General features: G+C 42.7%; 1 protein-coding gene across 3 annotated transcripts in view; it reads right to left on the reverse strand.

The window, feature by feature from the left end:
- RELL1 (RELT like 1) overlaps window positions 1-18131 on the reverse strand; it is a 93383-nt gene that overhangs the window by 58233 nt on the left and 17019 nt on the right. For all 3 annotated transcript variants that reach the window (XR_008678809.2, XM_004038531.4, XM_019025917.4), the window contains exon 2: window positions 6-230. Coding sequence is in view for 2 of the 3 variants with exons in the window: in XM_004038531.4 (XP_004038579.3) it covers window positions 6-230 (225 nt within the window). In the remaining variant the exon portion in view is untranslated. The remainder of the gene's footprint in view (window positions 1-5; window positions 231-18131) is intronic.

Consider the following 18131-nt stretch of genomic DNA (forward strand, 5'->3'; position numbering starts at 1 on the left):
TTTACCTATCTTTTCAACCTTTTCCTCTTCGATATCTTGCTCTGCTTCTGTTGTACAACGATAGCCTTTCTTCTTAAGCAGGTGGCAAATGAGGACGCCAAAGAGACCCATGATAAAGAACACAGGGACAAGCGCGTATGCAATATATTCTGGGTGTCCATTCCCAGTATCGTTGCTGGGCGACGGGGTCGTCTCTGTTCTGGAGTGCAATGTGCGGCTGCTCCCATTGTCTACAGAAAGAAACATGCATGCTGCATTAGATATCTGTCCAGGGCAAGAAAAACCTAATGACTCTCAGGTAATGTTCACAGTAAGTCAGGGTCTGCTCCCGAAACCACAGGCCATGCGGACTGGTGGGTCCGGCTGCACAGGCACAAGATAGCCCAGGTTTGGGCTCAAACAGTCTGAGTTTAACTCTGCTACTCATGAACCGGGTCCCATGCTGGGTCATTTTTTAAAACATGCTTTGAAGACAGCTTCTTCTTCATTGTGGAATGAGTATACAGGGTTGTAGTGAAGTGACCAGCACAGAATAAACACATAAACATTACATGTAACATTACAAACACAGAATGAACACATAAACACTACATGTAACATTACAATTATTACATAACACTACATTACATTATAGCACAGTTCTTAGTGATTAAGAGCATGGCCTCAGAACACCCAAGTTCAATTCCCAGCTCCACCATTTAGCAGCTGTGTGACAATGGACAAGAACTTAACATCTTGATGCCTTGGTTTCTTATGAAATGGGCATACAAATACTACCTACTCACCCTTCTAGGATTGTTATAAAGATGAAATAAATTATTACATGTAAACTAGCAAGCAACATAGAAAATATTCACCCACATGCCAGGCACCATTCTAGGCACTTGTGATGCAGGTTCATCACACTGAGCAAAACAGGCGGAGATTTGTTGCCCTCATGCAGCTTACATTCTAGGAGGATTTAGTAAACTAGCAGATCTAGAGTATGAAGAAGACGGAAAAGTCAGGGATAGCATCAAGATCTTGGCCCGGGGTGCAAACATAAAAATGGAAGTGAGTACACTTGTTTATTTGTTCACTAATCCCAATAAACACTGAATGCATGCCAGTTATGTGACAAGCACCACACTGGGTGGGAACTGGATAGAGTGATGAACAACGTAACGTAGCCCCTGCCATCTTGAAGCTCGTATACAATGGCATCAGAAACAGCCATTAAACAAGTACACACGGGCAGATCGTGACAGACTGTGAGAAATGCTGTGGAAGGAAAACACGGGGCACTAGAAGAGAAAAGAACAGTGGGGATCTACTTTATGACTTCAAGAATAGGGAAGCTTTGAAGTGGGCATCTTTTGGAGAAAAGGGGAAGTTTTTGCCTTTAGACGTCAAAGTATCACATGAATATATATATGAGAGGCAGTTTGATATCTTAGCCTGCAGGGGTGCCACAGGGACTCCAGAAAGCAGTGAGCCTGGAGCACACAATTATACAATGTGGCCAACTGAGATCGCAGGAAGAACAGAACATACTTTGGGAGGCTGAAGGGGGTGGGGGGAGGGGGCGAATCACTTGAGGTCAGGAGTTCAAGACCAGCCTGGGCAACATGGTGAAACCCCGTCTCCACTAAAAATACAAAAATTAGCTGGGCATTGTGGTACACAACTGTGGTCCCAGCTACTGGAGAGGCGGAGGTGAGAGGATCGCTTGAGCCTGGGAAGCAGAGGTTGCAGTGAGCCAAGAATTGCACCACTGCACTTCAGCCTGGGTGACAGAGCAAGACTGTCTCAAAAAAAAAAAATTTTTTTAATTAAATTAAAAAGTATTAAAAAGTTAGCCTTATATATGTTCCTGTCACACAGTAAGCACTATAAATGTGTTAGCTACCACTATTAATATTTAGGCCGGGCACAGTGGCTCACGCCTATAATCCCAACACTTTGGGAGGCCAAGGCAGGCGGATCACTTGAGGCCAGGAGTTCAGGAAGAACATACTGTGTAGCAAAAGAATCAGCAGAGCACCATGCCATGGAAAAATGAGGAGAGAAGTACAAAATGAAGAGGGGAGTCAGGTAGATGAGGACCAAAGAAAACTGTGGGGTTTGACTGAAACAAAGCGTCAGTATTTGGAATATCCTGACTCTGAAGGGATAAAGTGAGGTTTTCTACATCAAGGGAGGTTCACACACACTGCTCAAGAAACCCAGAAATTGGAAAGCTAGAGACATTTAAATATAAGCTTTCTCAAGAGAATTTTGGTGAGAAAAGAATCCGTATTGTAATTGAGAGTGGCAGGAGGCAGTCAAATGCCCAGGCAGACAGGGTTGGGTCCCTGGTGAAACCCCACCTCCATGCTGAAGAAGTTTAAAGCCTGAAAGCCAAGCTACAAGTTAAATCCTCGGACCAGATGGAGGACTTGTCTTCCTGTTTGGTGTGCTTTCCTCACAAAGCAATCAGCACGCACTCCCCATTCTGAGTCCATAAAAGGCCCCAGACCCAGCCACACAGGAGGAACTTCAAGTAGAACCATTCCCCCGAGCCCCACATTGCCTCTCTGCTGAAAGCCATTTTCATAGCTCAATAAAATTCTTCTCCACCCTCTTCACCCTTCAATGTGTCGTGTATCCTCATTCTTCTTGGGTGCACTACAACAGCTTGGGAATTGCTGAAAGTGAGTACAAGCTATACCACAGGCGAGCTGAAGCACGCCAGCGTGGTCAAGCAGGGCATCGAGGCTGGGGCAGGGCGTCGCCAGCCGGGAGGTCCCCAGTTTACAAAGTGATCGAGAAGAAAACTCCTGCATCATAATGATTATAATGGGGACAATATACCTGGTATGAAATGAGCACGGTTCATCAAAGCAGCAAACAAACAATATCAAACGGAAGCTTTATTTGCAAACCAGAGGCCATAGAACAAAGGCTACCTCTCTTTTGCATAGAAATATCCATTGTCTTTGAACATGGAAGGAAATAATTGGTTTCTTAGGTTTGTAAGAGGTTGCATTCATTACTTTATCAGACAACCTCCAGAATTTGAAATAGCCTGCGTTTTCTGATTTCTCCCTGAAGAATTAATATAATAAATACATCCCTAAATATATGCAATATACCGTCTAAGTTAGGGTTTAACCTCATGCCTTATTTTCAGTAAAAACCAGAAACATTTATTTAATCCCTTTTATGGTCCTAAATCAATGTTTTCTTTATTAATTCCTTTATATAACACATATTCCACACAACAAGAATAGGTGAAGTAGGCAGCATGCTGAGATCAAGGAGCTTTATTCAGAATCACTCTCTGTTTCAATCTGGGGGTGACAATAAATTCTTTTTTGGGGGGACAATGGGAAACAGGGATGAAAGCAGAGGGGCTCAGAATTGGAGTCAAACACCTCCCTCTGAATCAGGTGATTGAGAAGGTGTCTTCATCGTGAATTTGACATGTGGCAACCCCTAACAAACACTAAATATCTACAGAGCTCTGTGACTTACAAACATGTGTCATTCACTTAATTTCATAATTATCGTGCCATGAAAAAACTGAAGATATGAATCTACATTAGTGAAGCATATAAATTATAGGGAGATGCAATATAGCACTCAGATTAAAAGCTCAGACCTGGCAGAAATAACAGACATGTTATTTGGCCACATACTAGACATGTCACCTTAGGCGAGTAATTTTAACTGTTCTGTACTCTGTTTCCTCTCTGTTAAAAGGATCAAAATGAATGTGACTAATCTGTGATAATTTTACAAGATGGCCCTGGGAAATAAAAATCTAATCTCGGACGCCAATTTACTATGCCAAAAGGAAAAAATTAAACTGAAAGCTGAGTCATTCAAGAAACTGCATTTCCTTTTGTTCTTAGGCAGATAGCTACTGACAAAAGGTGAAGTATCTGCACAGGTAGCTACTCCATGCTCACCTTATCTTAGGTAAAGTGCTGACTGACTAATTGACTATTAGCCTGCCCGCTCCTTTTCCCTTGCAACAGGTAGATTCAGTAATGTGAACATCTATCCGCTCCCTCTTTCCCCTTTAAGTATTGAAACCCTCAAAATCTTCTTAGGAAAATGGCATGAATCACAGATTGTTCCTGTGGATTTGAGATCCTTTTCTCTGGGCACGTCCTTAACCTTTGCAAAATAAACTTCTAAACTGACTGAGACCCATCTCAGATACTTTTTGGTTTCCAGCTTCAAAATTATTTGATACTGCTTCTACTGAGAGGTGAGGTCTGTATCTCCTCCCCTTACATTTACACTCTCCTCTCCCTGACCCACAGAATGTGTCGGGAGCGATGCATTATCACTTTCCAGCCTCAGGCAATAAGAAACTGACAACTTCCACTTCCTGTTTCTTGGGGTACTTGCTCTTGGAACCCAGCCACCACGCTGTGAGGAAGCCTAAGCTTCCCTGTGGAGAGAAAATAGCAGGCATCAACTTATCAGCCAGTAATAGCCATAATAAAAGTAGATCCTATAGTCCCAACTGATGCTCTATGGGGCATCAGAGCTGTCTCTGATGAATCCTGCCCAAATTGTATAACAAATCCTTAAACAAAAGAAATGATTGTTGTTTTCACCCACTAAGCTTTGGGGTTATTTGTCATACAGCAATAGTAACTGGAAGCCTGCTGCATGGTGTCACTGTGAAGATTAAACAATATTAATATGTAAAGCATTCAGAAGAGTGTCTACAAAAAGGTGGGCACTGTATTTTAGTCATAATCATAAAAGACCTGCATTATTCAGTAAGATAGCCACTAGCCACATGTAGCTATTTAAATTCAAATTTAAGCCAAATGAATTTAAATAAAGTTAAAAATTCAGTTCCTCAGTTGCATTAGCCACATCTCAAGTGCCCAGTGGCCATGTGTGGCTAATTGCTACCATACTGGACGGCCCAGATAATGAACATTTCCACCATCCCAGAAAGTTTTTTTGGACAGCCCTGTTGTGCATTATAAAGAATAGCTAACAAGAAAGATGCAGAGTGGAGAATATATTGTGATCTACCTTAACAATTCAATGAAAAATAGCTTTTAAATAACAAAGTAACTGTTCATACATAATGTCTAAAACATTTATAAACTTCAGTAGGTTTAGCTTTCCTTCAATTTACACTAATAATTTGCTGAGAAACACTGTATCCCTTCTTCTCCTTCACCCCTAGCTGAATCATGTCTGAATCATGAACAAATTACTTAGTCCAAATAGCAAAGGTTGTTGCATTATTTATAAAAGTCAAAAAATAGCAACACCTGCATATTTGCAATGAGATAATAAGAACATATCTAAATCATGGTTTCATTTGATGAAATAATATGCACTATTTAAAGATCTATGAAATTTTTTGTGAAGATACGGGAAAACACTATGATCCAATATTGAATTTCAAAAGCTGGATTCAAAACCTTACATGCAACATGATCCAACTGGTTTTTTTAAAAAATAAAAACGCATGAAGGTATAAAGCCAAAACCAAAATGCTAAGTGATTCTCGGTACTAAAATAATGAAATAAATTTAATTTTATCTTTATACTTTTCTATAACTTTCTAAAATTAGTATGTGGTACTTTTGTACCAAGATGGTAGACACTTTAAAAAGTATGTAGAGCAGAGGCTGTCAGTCATTTGAGAGTCACAGACCCCTTTGTGAGGTCTGATGGATGCTAGGATTCCTATTTCAAAATTTTGCCTCCCGGTTCTGTGACTTCTTGAGCCCAAATTAATATAAGGGCAAGTGATGTAATAAAAATGACATCCAAGTTTCTGCTTGAGCAACATAGTGGACATTGGACCCATTCATTGTGATGGGAAACATATATATATATAAAAAGCAAGTTTACTTGGTTTGAATTTTGTCACCCCCTCCTAAATTTATATGTTGAACTCCTAACCCCCAATACCTCAGAATGTATTTGGAGATAGGATCTTTACATAGGTCATCTAGTTAAAATGAAGTCATCAGGGTGGACCCTAGTCCCATATGATTGGTGTCCTTCTGAAAAGGGAAAATGTGGAGAAAGACACAGGGAAAACACCATGTGAAGAAAAAGGCAGAGATCTGGATGATGCTTCTTCTACAAGCTAAGGGACACCAAAGATTGCCAGCAAATCACCAGAACCCAGGAGAGAGGCATGAAACAGATTCTCTCATAGCCCTCAGAAGGAGGCAACTTTGCTGACACATTCCTCTTGGACTTCTCTGTTGCTGAAGCCACCCTGTCTGTGGTACTTTGTGAGGCAGCTCTAGCAAACGAATTCACTTGGCATCTTGAGGACAACGCCACAGTTCAGTTTTGAACATGCAGAAATAGAGGTAAGCAGGTGACATCCAGATGGAAATAGGCATTGAGCAACTGGATCTGCTCCACTCAGAAGCTGAGAAAGAACAGCCAGAGCTCCAGTCTAGGACAGAAAGGAATGAGTTTCCAGAAGAGGTAAGTGGTCAGCTGGGTCAGATGCTGTAACAGAGCACAACTAAAATATGAAGGAAATGCAAAATGGTGCCGCTGCTATGCTGGATAGTATTAAGCCTTCTCAAAAGGTTAAAAATAGAACTATCATGTGATCTAGAAATCCCACTTCTGGGTACATATCCAAAAAAAGAATTGAAATCAGGATCTTGAGGACATACCTGCACTCCCATGTTGTCTGCAGCATTAGTTACAACAGCCAAGATGTGGAAGCCACCAAAATTCCCATCGATAGACAAAGGGATAAAGAAATCATGGCATATGAAAATGGAATATTATTCAGCTTTATAAAGAAGAAAATCCTGCCAAATGTGACAACATGGGTAAACCCTGAGGACATTAGGCTAAATGAAATAAGCCAGACACCAAAGGACAAATAATATACAATTCTGTTTATATATGGTATCTAAAATAGTCAAACTCATAGAAACCAGAGAGTAGAATGGTGTTTGCCAGGGGCTGGGCAGGCAGGGGAATAGGGATAGTTGATGATCAACTGGCATAAAATATAAATTTTCAGTTACACGAGATTAATAAGTTCTAGAGATCTGACAATACTGTATTGTGCACTTAAAAATTTGTTCAGAGAGTAGACCTCATGTTAAGTGTTTTTACCATAATTTTTAAAAAGAGAGAGAAAGAAAGAAACAAACAACCTGCTATAGTTTGAATATGATCTGTCCCCTCCAAAACACACGTTGAAATTTGGTCCCCAATGTAACAGTGTTGAGCTGTAGTGGGACCTTTAAGAAGTGCTTGGGTCTTGGGGACTCCACACTCATAAAGGAGTTAACGTTGTTCTCACAGAAGTGAGTTAGTTCTCATGGGAGGGGGTTAGTTATTGGGAGTTTGGATTGTTATAAAAGCGAGTTCAGCTTCCTCGGCACTTTCTTGCTTCCTCTCTCACCATGTGATTTCTTCCATTTTGTCACTGATGTCATGAAGCAGCAAGAGGCCCTTACCAGATATGGCTATCCAATCTTGGACTTCCCATCCTCCAGAACTGTGAGCAAAATAAACCTCTATTCTTTGTAAATTACCCAGTCTTGGGTATTCTGTTATAGCAACAGAAAACAAATGAAGACACAACCCAAGAGAAATCTTTAGAAAGAGGCTTGAGAAGAACTCAGATAAATCAGGCCACATAGAAATTCCTAACAACACATGGGAAACCTTCAGTTTCTAATTTAGGAGCAGCTTGGGATTTTTTAACCTTTCCCTTCTTGGATTTTGCTCCCTGTTTCTCTGTAGTTTCCTGAAGTAAACGTTCTTTAAAAATTCTAAAGATAAAGTAAAACAAAAAAGGAAATAAACAGGCAAAAATAAAATAGAAAGAAAAACAATCCACAGAAGCTCTTTGGTGGCCTTGCTGGAGCAGTTTTCCAATGAAATGGATGGCAAGATGCAAGCTGGATCCCCTGGGTTCAGGAACAGAGACACTGAGCTCATTGTGCTCCTTCCAGAAGCTCCTTCTGAGCAAGCAAGGAGGGTAGGGTAGTTCACCCTCAGGGTGAAGGGAAGAAATTTTTGTTTGGGGTTTATTTTTTAAGTGGATGAAACCAAAGTATTTATATGTAGAAGGGAAGGAGCAAAAGGGAGAGACAGAGCGGGAGTATGAAGCAATGGCCTTGAGATGATTTCCATAGGAAGGAGGGGAGTTAAATATCTGAATAGAAAAGGATACAGTTTTTCCTGAGGCCTTCCTTTATAGTGGGTGGAAGAAAGTTGCGGGAACAGGTGCCTCTGTTGTCTTTTAACATAAAAAGCAAGGCCTGGTGTGGTGGCTTATGCCTGAAATCTCAAGATTTTGGGAGGGCAAGGCGAGATTACACATTTTGTGAAACCTCATCTCTACAAAAAAATCCCCCAAAAATAAGATAGCTAGGAGTGCTTGTGCACACCTGTAGTCCCAGCTACTTGGGTGGCTGAGATGGGAGGATCAAATGAGGCCAGGAGGTGGAGGCTGCAGTGGGCCATGACTGTGCCACTCTACTGGGAGGGTGGGTCAGCCTGGGGGACACAGCAAGACCCTGTCACACACACACACACACACACACACACACACACACACACACTAAACATAAAAAGCAATGGCAAACCAGTGTAAAATGCACCTGCAGTCCCAACTACTAGGGAAGCTTGGGTAGGAGGATTACTTGAGTGCAGGAGTTCAAAGCCAGCCTAAGGAACAGCCAGGGAGGAAGCAATGACATCTGTTGGTAACTAGAAGGGTGAGGACAGAAGAGGGGACTTCAGCAGACAGGAGGCTTAGCAGAGAGACTGAAGGGAGGTGTCAGTGAAAATAATGCACAATGGCATTCAGGACACAGCTGAGATGTGCACCCCAAATCTCTAACTGTATGAGACCACTCAGGGCATGCCATGCAGGCTGGAAACCAAGCAGAATAACAAATCAGGATCAGAATGGAAAGCAGACAGAGCTAGAGTACGAAAGAGAACAGTTTAGGGTGAGATGGCTCCAGAATCGATGATATCTGATTCACACTAGTTTATTACAGCACTATCAATACTAACAACAGCCACCAGCACAACTATGGAGCATGTATGAGCCAACACTAAGCTAAGCATTGAATCTTCACAGTAAACCTATAAAATGGTTACCAGTGTTATCCTCACATTACAGATGGGGAAACACAAGCATAGAAAGGTCAGGCAATATTCCCAACGTCAAGGTCACGTGGCTACCAAGTGGCAGTGCCTGGATTCAAACCAGGCAGTGTGGATCCTGCATCCTCAAACACACTTTATCTTAACTCTCAGTGTCTGCATACGTAAAACATGACTTGTGAGAGAGTGCTGTTCATCTACCAATGCCTAAAGTACATTTTCATTATTTTTCTTTCAACAATATTTCATCATTTAGCCACTTTTCTGTTAAAATGCTAAATGATGGCCTATTCTTTCCTATTTCACAACTTAGTTTAGAATAAAGCCTCCACAAACTTCAAAACCGTGGATTCCAATTAGCACAGCAAGAAGTAGGATAAGTTTTGAAAATGCTCCCACCAGACTCCAAAGCAGTTTTACCAGATAAACAACAAAAAACTCTACTATTTGCCCTTATCACCAATCAATCTCCCTCCCAACTCCCAAATCACAGCTCGCCTTATGCAGGTCATAACCTGGGATCCCTACAGCCTTGCTGGCTCTTCAAAAACAAGCCCATCACTTCATTTTGAGAGTCTTTTGCACACAGCAAGAGCCACTGAAACAGGCAGAGCTTGGCTCTAGCTGTTAAGTGTGATTCTCTTCCACAGCACCACAAATAAAAAATGTCCAACACAAAGGCCAGTGTTTGTCCAAATTCTTTGGGTTTTTCCTGGGCCCAGTGAGCTTTGGTAAATTTGCTGTATTCTGAGGACCCACTAGGTATGTGTGTTTTGCCAAGATCCTGCTGAGATTACAAAAGAAAACGTGAGATGAAAAAGATCAAAGACAGCAGGGAACTGAGGAGGAGGCATGAAGCATGGCTGGAAGTCAACCTAAAAAGTCAAAAGCAATTTTCTAGCTTGTTTCCAAGTAATACTTGTATTTCCAACTGACCCCAATGGTCAGAGGAGCCGAGACAGAATGGCGGGGAAATGGCATTTCTCACACCCAGTGGGCATGGCTTGAGGGTTGCTAACATTTTTTGGTCTAGATTACCAAGATGGCTAAATGTCTAAATGTTCATTTCTCAAAAGGGGTTTTTCTTCATCCACCTTTGCCACCAGCTACCTCTGTGATACTGAACAAGTCACTTCACCTCCCCGGGCCTCAGTTTCCTCATCTGAAAAATTACAAGCAGGAGCTGATGTCCTTCATGGTTCTCAGAATTCCACTATTCCCCAACCTTCTGCAGCCTCATTCACTCTGGGCTGACACTGCTGGAGATGAAGACACAAGCCCATCCTCCATGTCCACAAGGCCAAATCCAAACAGCTCTCAAATCCAACCACAGACTCCAGACAAGGCAGCCATCCTAATCTCTCCCAAGCAGCTTTGTGCTGACCAAGATCAAGATCAAGAATGGCTCTGATAGCAATTCTTCCTCTCCTTACCAGGAAAGGGTGCGCATTCTCAGAAGCTAGGGTTTCCTGGCAAACTGAACCAACAAACTCTTGATGGGAAAGGAACTTGGCTGATAAGTGGATAACCCACATCAAGGTTAGCTGGAAAATAGTTTTTAAGCACACACACACACACACACACACACACACCCATTTTTATTTATTTATTTATTTATTTTTAAGCTAACATTCAAATCACAGTATCTGAGAAGGGTCTATTTTTTGGTCTAGATTACCAAGATGGCTAAATATCTAAATGTTCATTTCTCTAAAGGGGTTTTTCTTCATCCACCATTGCCACCAGCTACCTCTGTGATACTGAACAAGTCACTTCACCTCCCTGGGCCTCAGTTTCCTCATCTAAAAAATTACAAGCAGGAGCTGATGTTCTTCATGATTCTCAAAATTCCACTATTCCCCAACCTTCTGCAGCCTCATCCACAATTCACTCTGGGCTGACACTGCTGGAGATGAAGACACAAGCCCATCTTCCATGTCCGCAAGGCCAAATCCCAACAGCTCTCAAATCCAATTTTTTCATAACTCCTTTGACAGCAACATCAAATCTGACAAATTCATCTGGTAGCAAACCCTGCACTGACCTGATGTGTGGCTATTTACACACACTCTCCTAGTAAGGAGAAGAAGAATTGCTATCAGAGCCATTCTTAATCTTGATTTTGGTCAGCACAAAGCTCGGGGGAAGTCACATCATTTAGAGTTTAGACTACCAGTCCCAAGGGTTTCCGACTGTCACAACTCTAAGAGTAAGGAGATTGGTCAGGGTACTGCACTTGCTCAAGGTCACATGGTTAAAAACTGGTAAGAGGCCAGGCACGGTGGCTCATGCCTGTAATCCCAGCACTTTGGGAGGGCAAGGCGGGCAGATCACAAGGTCAGGAGATCAAGACCATCCTAGCTAACACGGTGAAACCCCGTCTCCACTAAAAATATAAAAAATTAGCCAGGCATGGTGGTGGGCTCCTGTAGTCCCAGCTACTTGGGAGGCTGAGGCAGGAGAACAGCGTGAACCCGGGAGGCGGAGCTTGCAGTGAGCCGAGACTCTGCCACTGCACTCCAGCCTGGGTGACAGACTGAGACTCTGTCTCAAAAAAAAACAAAAAACCACAAACAAACAAACAAAAACTGGTAAGAACTGGGACAAAAATCTTGTTTCAGGACAGAATCTGTAACTAGTCCACCTAGTTACACCTACTAGGTGTACTAGTCCACCTAGTAGCCTCTCAGTCCTACTTTGGTAGAGCTAGGACCTATTATCTAGTCAGTAGCTAACAGCTTACTACTAGTGCAAAACAGCCTCTTTTAAGTTAATTCTGTTTGTTTGTTTGTTTTTTGAGACAGAGTCACTCTGTCACCCAAGCCGGAGTGCAGTAGCACAATCCCAGCTCACTGCAACCTCTGCCTCCCAGGTTGAAGCAATTCTCCTGCCTCAGCCTCCAGAGTATCTGGGATTACAGGCGCACGCTGCCACACCTGGCTAATTTTTTGTATTTTAGTAGAGACGGAGTTTCACCATGTTGCCCAGGCTGGTCTCGAATTCCTGAGCTCAGGCAATCCACCCACCTTGGCCTTTCAAAGTGTTAGGATTACAGGCGTGAGCCACCGCACCTAGCCAAGTTAATTCTTTAAATACAGTTTAAATCAATTGCCCACAATAATAAAAGAAGAGAAACCAAAGCAAATTCTACAAAATAAAATCATCCCCAAATTATTCCTATTTGGTTACAGAGATAACTAAAGTCACAGTCTCTGAGACCATCTACCCACAGTGGCAATCATAAAGACACAGCATTTGCCCAAGCTCAAGAATATGTTGTAGAGAGAACAAATGGGCTTAAACAGAATTGGAGAACACTGTAAGTCAGTATATAAATAAGTGCTGAACTCTGTAGTGAAACTTGAGGCAGCTACCAGCTTCCAGTCAATTCCTAGACAAACAGCTGCTACAACCCCACCTTTCCCCGAAAAGGCAGCTGTGACTGGGCAGGGAGGGGACACCCAGATGGCACCCACCTGCCAAAGTCCACCCACCCATGAAACAAAACCCCACCCAACCCCAGCTGCATACAGTCCCTCAATTACCTTTATTTTGTTAAAATTCCTGAAATGCTACCATGAGTCATGAGCCCTGGAGTCTGATTCTGGGTTGCAAAGACCACTCTGGAAACAGATGGAAGCTCAGACAACTTCCCCAATAAAACGTGCATTAGTCAGCAATGCCTAGCTATAAATCCTTATTTTCAGATGCATTTGGCTAACGGATGCCTTGAAAAATTATCATTACTAATGATAATTATCATTTTTAATGGGAAAATGCATTTCAACTTACAATCTACTTACTCAAAAGTAGTATTTGGGGCATAACCTATCCTTAAGCTGGGGCTTTCTTCTTAAATACCACATAGATTGAGAAGGGAAGTAACAAAGATGATCCAGAAAGAAAAAGGACTTTATGCTGAGCCTCAACAGAATAACTGAATTTGGCTGAACAAAAAGGGAACAGGACACTCTTGACAGGCAGGAGGCTGGGGCACTCAGAGCATTCCTGAACCCCGGGTTGCTACCAGAACAAAGGACTGAAACTTGAGTGATGTCAATATAAAGAAACATCTTAAAAAAAAAAAAAAAAGATGAAATCTAAATATTACCATCCCTGGCTTCAATTTGAACTGAAGAGAGAAAAAATAACTTTGCAGAGTCAGATAAAGTCCCTAGCCTACTCCACACTGTGTCAGGTTTACCATTTGAAGTTATTTATTAAAGCCACAGAACTCCAACACAGATGACAGCTACAGCCACCCCCATCCCCCCATCTTCCCCCACCTCCCACCTCCCCCAAAGCTCCGTCTTGGGAGGAAATTAACTCTAGGATCCCGGTGTCTTGAGAGGCCAAGGACCTCAACTTCTGGACTCTTCCAGAGTATCTCAAACAATGGTTTGCACTCAGGATACAACAGAAGGCTCATTTGACCTGGCCTCACCCCAGACTGGAGCAAGGTCAGCTTGCCAGTTATTTGCTTTGGGATACAGGCCAGGAAGCCACCAACTGTGCCTCTAAGACAGAAGACTGAGGAGATTCCCACAGACCCTCGCTGATGGCTGCACACATCAGTGGGGTCCTCAGAGAGGGGTGTGAGGAAAAGCAATACCCGTGGGGCTCAAGGACTGGGAGGACTCCCTGCTGACTCTCTCCCCATCTTCTTTTCCTGTTCTCCAGCCCCTCCCTCCCTCTTTCGCTGCCCCTCCTCCTTTTGCTATTTTTGGTGCTGTCCATTTGGGGACTTTTCCAAAGTCTTTATTTACTGATAGCACCGTCTGTCTCCTGGGAAGGGGCTGGGTGGCTGCACAACAGGAATGGAGAGAGCTTCTGACTAATGGCTCTTGCGAACCTTTAAAATTACACATTATGTCCACTCAAGAAAGAAATGGAATTCTGAAGAAGTCATTTGTTTGAAGTGACCTTAAAGCAACAGGGCTTCAGAAATCTAATATTTGCTTCAGATTATTTCTGAAAGGTGGTACGTCACAAAGAATGAGTTGCTACTTTAAAGTAATTGTCAATCGCAGCATTCACACGGGGTGTTAGTGGTGTCAGGCAGTGTTCTGGATGCTTCCTGGGCAATCTCATTCTACCCTCGCAGCATCTGTAAGGAAGCATCTCTCATTACCCCCATTCGCAGATGAGGAAAATGAGGCACACGGGTTCAATAACAAGCCTCGGTGTGTAGGAGGACAGGATCCAACCCAGACAATGGAATCCTGGGGCCCACACTCTTAGCCATGTTGCTTAACAGTGTCTGTAAGTGGCGGTAGCCTTGGGTTTTATCTAGTGACACATGCCTTTAGGTGGCTTTGTTAAACTGTCACCAATGAACCACACAGCTGGGCTGCATACAGGTCAATATTCACCCACCCAAGGCCCTTAAACACTAAGAAGCTGCCTCTCTCCAATGACCCTATGATATATGATTAACACTGGAACTTGCACATATCTTCTTCTGGTATAAAAATCATCTTCATAAAAAAAAGACTGAAGTCAGCTGTAGGTGAATGAAATTTGTAGTGGCTTCATTTTTTAAAAATCTTGATAGCACAAAATTTCCCAATATTAATTTTAACTGCAAAAAACAAAAGATCGACCGGGCGCAGTGGCTCATGCCTGTAATCCCAGCACTTTGGGAGGCTGAGGCAGGTGGATCACAAGGTCAAGGGATCAAGACCATCCTGGCCAACATGGTGAAACCCCATCTCTACTAAAAATAACAAAAATTAGCTGGGCATGGTGGCACGTGCCTGTAGTCCCAGCTGCTTGGGAGGCTGGAGCAGGAGAATTGCTTGAACCCGGGTTGAACCTGGGAGGCAGGGCTTGCGGTGAGCTGAGATCCCATCACTGTGACAGAGCGAGACTCCATCTCAAAAAAAAAAAAAAAAATCACTCATGTATATCTTCTTCATCTCCCTCTATAACTATCATAAAGGTAAAAGTAAAAGACCTTTCTCTAGCTATTGAAAAGCACCTTATTCACAGATGCATGTGTTCACATTATTGCTCAAAAACTATTATTCAGTGGTTGCCACAAACATAATTTGTACCAGCAATGTTAATTACATGGCATCTAAAAATCTTTCAGAAAAAATATTTAAAAAAAAGGAGAGGAATAAAGAAAATTTTCAATCATACACATGAGATAGGGACACACGGTATAAGATATAAAAGTTCCCACCCAAATAACACATTTTTCAATGCACTTTCACATTCATTCTTTTATTTGAAATCCCTAATCCCAAGAAGTTAGGTAATATCATCATTCTGTAAATAAATCAGTGGCCTACATGATATCACTGGGTCGAGGCAGAGAAATGAGCCAAGCAGAAGAACCAAAGCTTAGGAGGACATTTTCCCTACCCACCTCACTACAACAGCGCACCACTCAGACATACCACGGTCAAAGGCAGGAATCCCAGCAGGACACAGAACTCGCCGGAAAACCCTGACTGAAGTCAAACACCTCTTTCCCTAAGTGGAGGTGGGGAAGTGAAGGTTTGTACCTCTAATCCCTAACACAGTTCCTGCAACACAGTAGAAGTGCCTGAAACATCTGCTGCAGCAATGTTATATGTGAAAGCAAATTCTCTCATTGCAGAAGGGCTCCTGGGTAATCAATCAAGTCCCCAAGTTTACTGTAATTTTATAAGCAGTTTTGTTAAGATCCTATTTGGTAGAACAGAATATCCAGTGTACTTACACCCCATTTGCCAAATACCAAGGGTTTTTACAAACATAAATAAGTAGATTCTTTTCAGAGCTGGACAACTGATCCACCCCACTGCTTCACCCCCTTGTTGGGTAAGTCCTTTCTGAAGGATGTAAATATACCAGCATGCTCCTGGGTTCATCAAAATCAACAGAAGGTTCCAGTTTGCAAAGATCCAAAAGAAAGGCTATAAATAGCAGCACATTCCTAAACCCAGCTTGGGGAACTAGCTCTCAACTGGATTTTCACAGGACTCCAATTCATCCCCAACTGCCAGATCCATAAGGGGACGCTAAATCCGAGCTTACACAACCTCACCAAAGGCTACTGCCCAATTTCCACATGGCTGCGAGTCCTAACAGAACTGTTTACGTATATTCCTTGCAAGAGGCCAACCAAGAACTAGGTTAGAAATTATTTAAACTATGGGAGGAAGTCTAAGTAGCAAGGGCCAGAAAAAAACCATCAAATAGGAGGAAACACGCCATCTCAGCCTGTCTCCAGCAGCAATGGGAAGAAATGGGGTCAAAGGGGTGCTCCTTTAGGAAATTAGTGAATTCCCTGAAGCTTACAGAGAGCTGGTGCAGGAAACCAATCCTTGGGGAGCTAGATCCCTGGTTTCTGGGCACAACTGGCACCTGTCAGGGTTGGAAGTCCAGCCAAGTCATTTCTACCCTGCAGAATAGGACATAAACTAATCACATGGGGAAAAAATGGGTGGTGCTGAGCTGGCTGGAGGGAAGCAAGGGCGTCAGAAAGGAAGACTGGCCCAGCACCCAACCAGGCAGAGGGATGAAGAGAGATGGTGACTGATGCCCCTGTGGAGTGTTGGGGGTTTATGATTTCCAGATCCAGGGCCTCTAGGATGCTCAACTACTTTACCACCGACTGCTAACAGCCACTAACCTTTACTGGAATTTTTACTTACATTATCATTTCTTATCTCTACAACTCTGAGATAGGTGTTAATATTAAACCCATCTTAGAAATGGAGATGATCAAGAACAAAGTATTGAAGCTGAAGTCACTCATCTGGGAAATGGCTGGGCCAACATTTGAACCAAGGTCTGTTGCAGGCAGGGCCAACTCTGAAGCAAGACTATTCCCTAGGAAGCATGGAAGCAAAAGCAGAAACTGGCTTTTTTCTTGGCTGCACTGTGTTCAATTTGTTTCCTAGCTGTGAAGCCCCAGGCAAGGTCAATTAGCATCTCTGTGCCTCAGTTTCCTCATCCATAAAATAATAATAGTTTCTAAGCCTTATATGAGATTACTAGGGTTTATCCAAGTTAAGTACTCGATAAATGCTAGCCATTATTGCTGTGATTATTGTTATCTGTGGTAATTAGAGCAAAGCAGTTGCTATCCTCACCAAGCTCACAGCTCAGCTGGGGATATAAAATCAAACATCCAGAAAAGGACAAGGAATCACATGAGCTGGGCTGGAAGGGGCAGTGTTAAATGTGGGGTGCAGAAAAGATAAGCCCTGGGGGTGAGTGAGCAGCGACCACACAGCGCTGCTCAGGTGGTACCACAAGGCCAGGCAGGCACCCACATCCCCGCATGCAAGCCAGTGTTTCTCTTCCTTCCAGGAACAGGAAGCAGATAATGAGTAAACAGAGAACTACAAAAGTCCTAAACGGAGGGTTTTCCAATTAGTCACAGGTTAGGTCGGGCAATGTTCCTGCACGACAGGCACGTGGGCTGGCTTCTGAGAACATAGGAACTGGAAAAGGAAGGTGAGTAAATGTTGAGCTCCAAGGATCTGTCCCGGCTGAAGTCCCCTGGTGTGAAGTCCCCGCTACTGCTGTTAGAGAAAGGGCAAAGTAAAGGAGGGAGTAAGAAAGAAAATAAAGGTCACTTCAGAAAAGGCAAACGAAGGAAAGATTAAACAGAAGTAACCAGGAAAACCCTAGACGTAGGGAAGTCAATGTTAAAGAGGAGAAATGAATGTCACTAGCATGAAACCCAAACAAGAACTCTGAAAACCAGTAGCAACCCGTGAGACACACAGAAAAAAATACTATTAATAATAGTCACATATTGATGTATAATGTGTACAGTTACTATTTCAAGCATTTTTCAGATATTAACTCATTTCATCCTTACAATAACTCTATGGGGTAGCTTCTATTATTTCCAGCCCCATTTAAAGATGTAAAACTACAGAACAGAGAGGTTAAGTAACCTATGCCAGGTCACACAGGTAGCAAGTATCAAAGGTGACTTTAATCCAGGCAGCCTGGCTCCAGAACTCCACACTCTGCTCCGTTACTGCTGAAATGTGAGGGCTCACAGT

Source organism: Gorilla gorilla, chromosome 3, assembly GCF_029281585.2.
Source record: "Gorilla gorilla gorilla isolate KB3781 chromosome 3, NHGRI_mGorGor1-v2.1_pri, whole genome shotgun sequence".
Taxonomy (NCBI): Eukaryota; Metazoa; Chordata; class Mammalia; order Primates; family Hominidae; genus Gorilla; species Gorilla gorilla.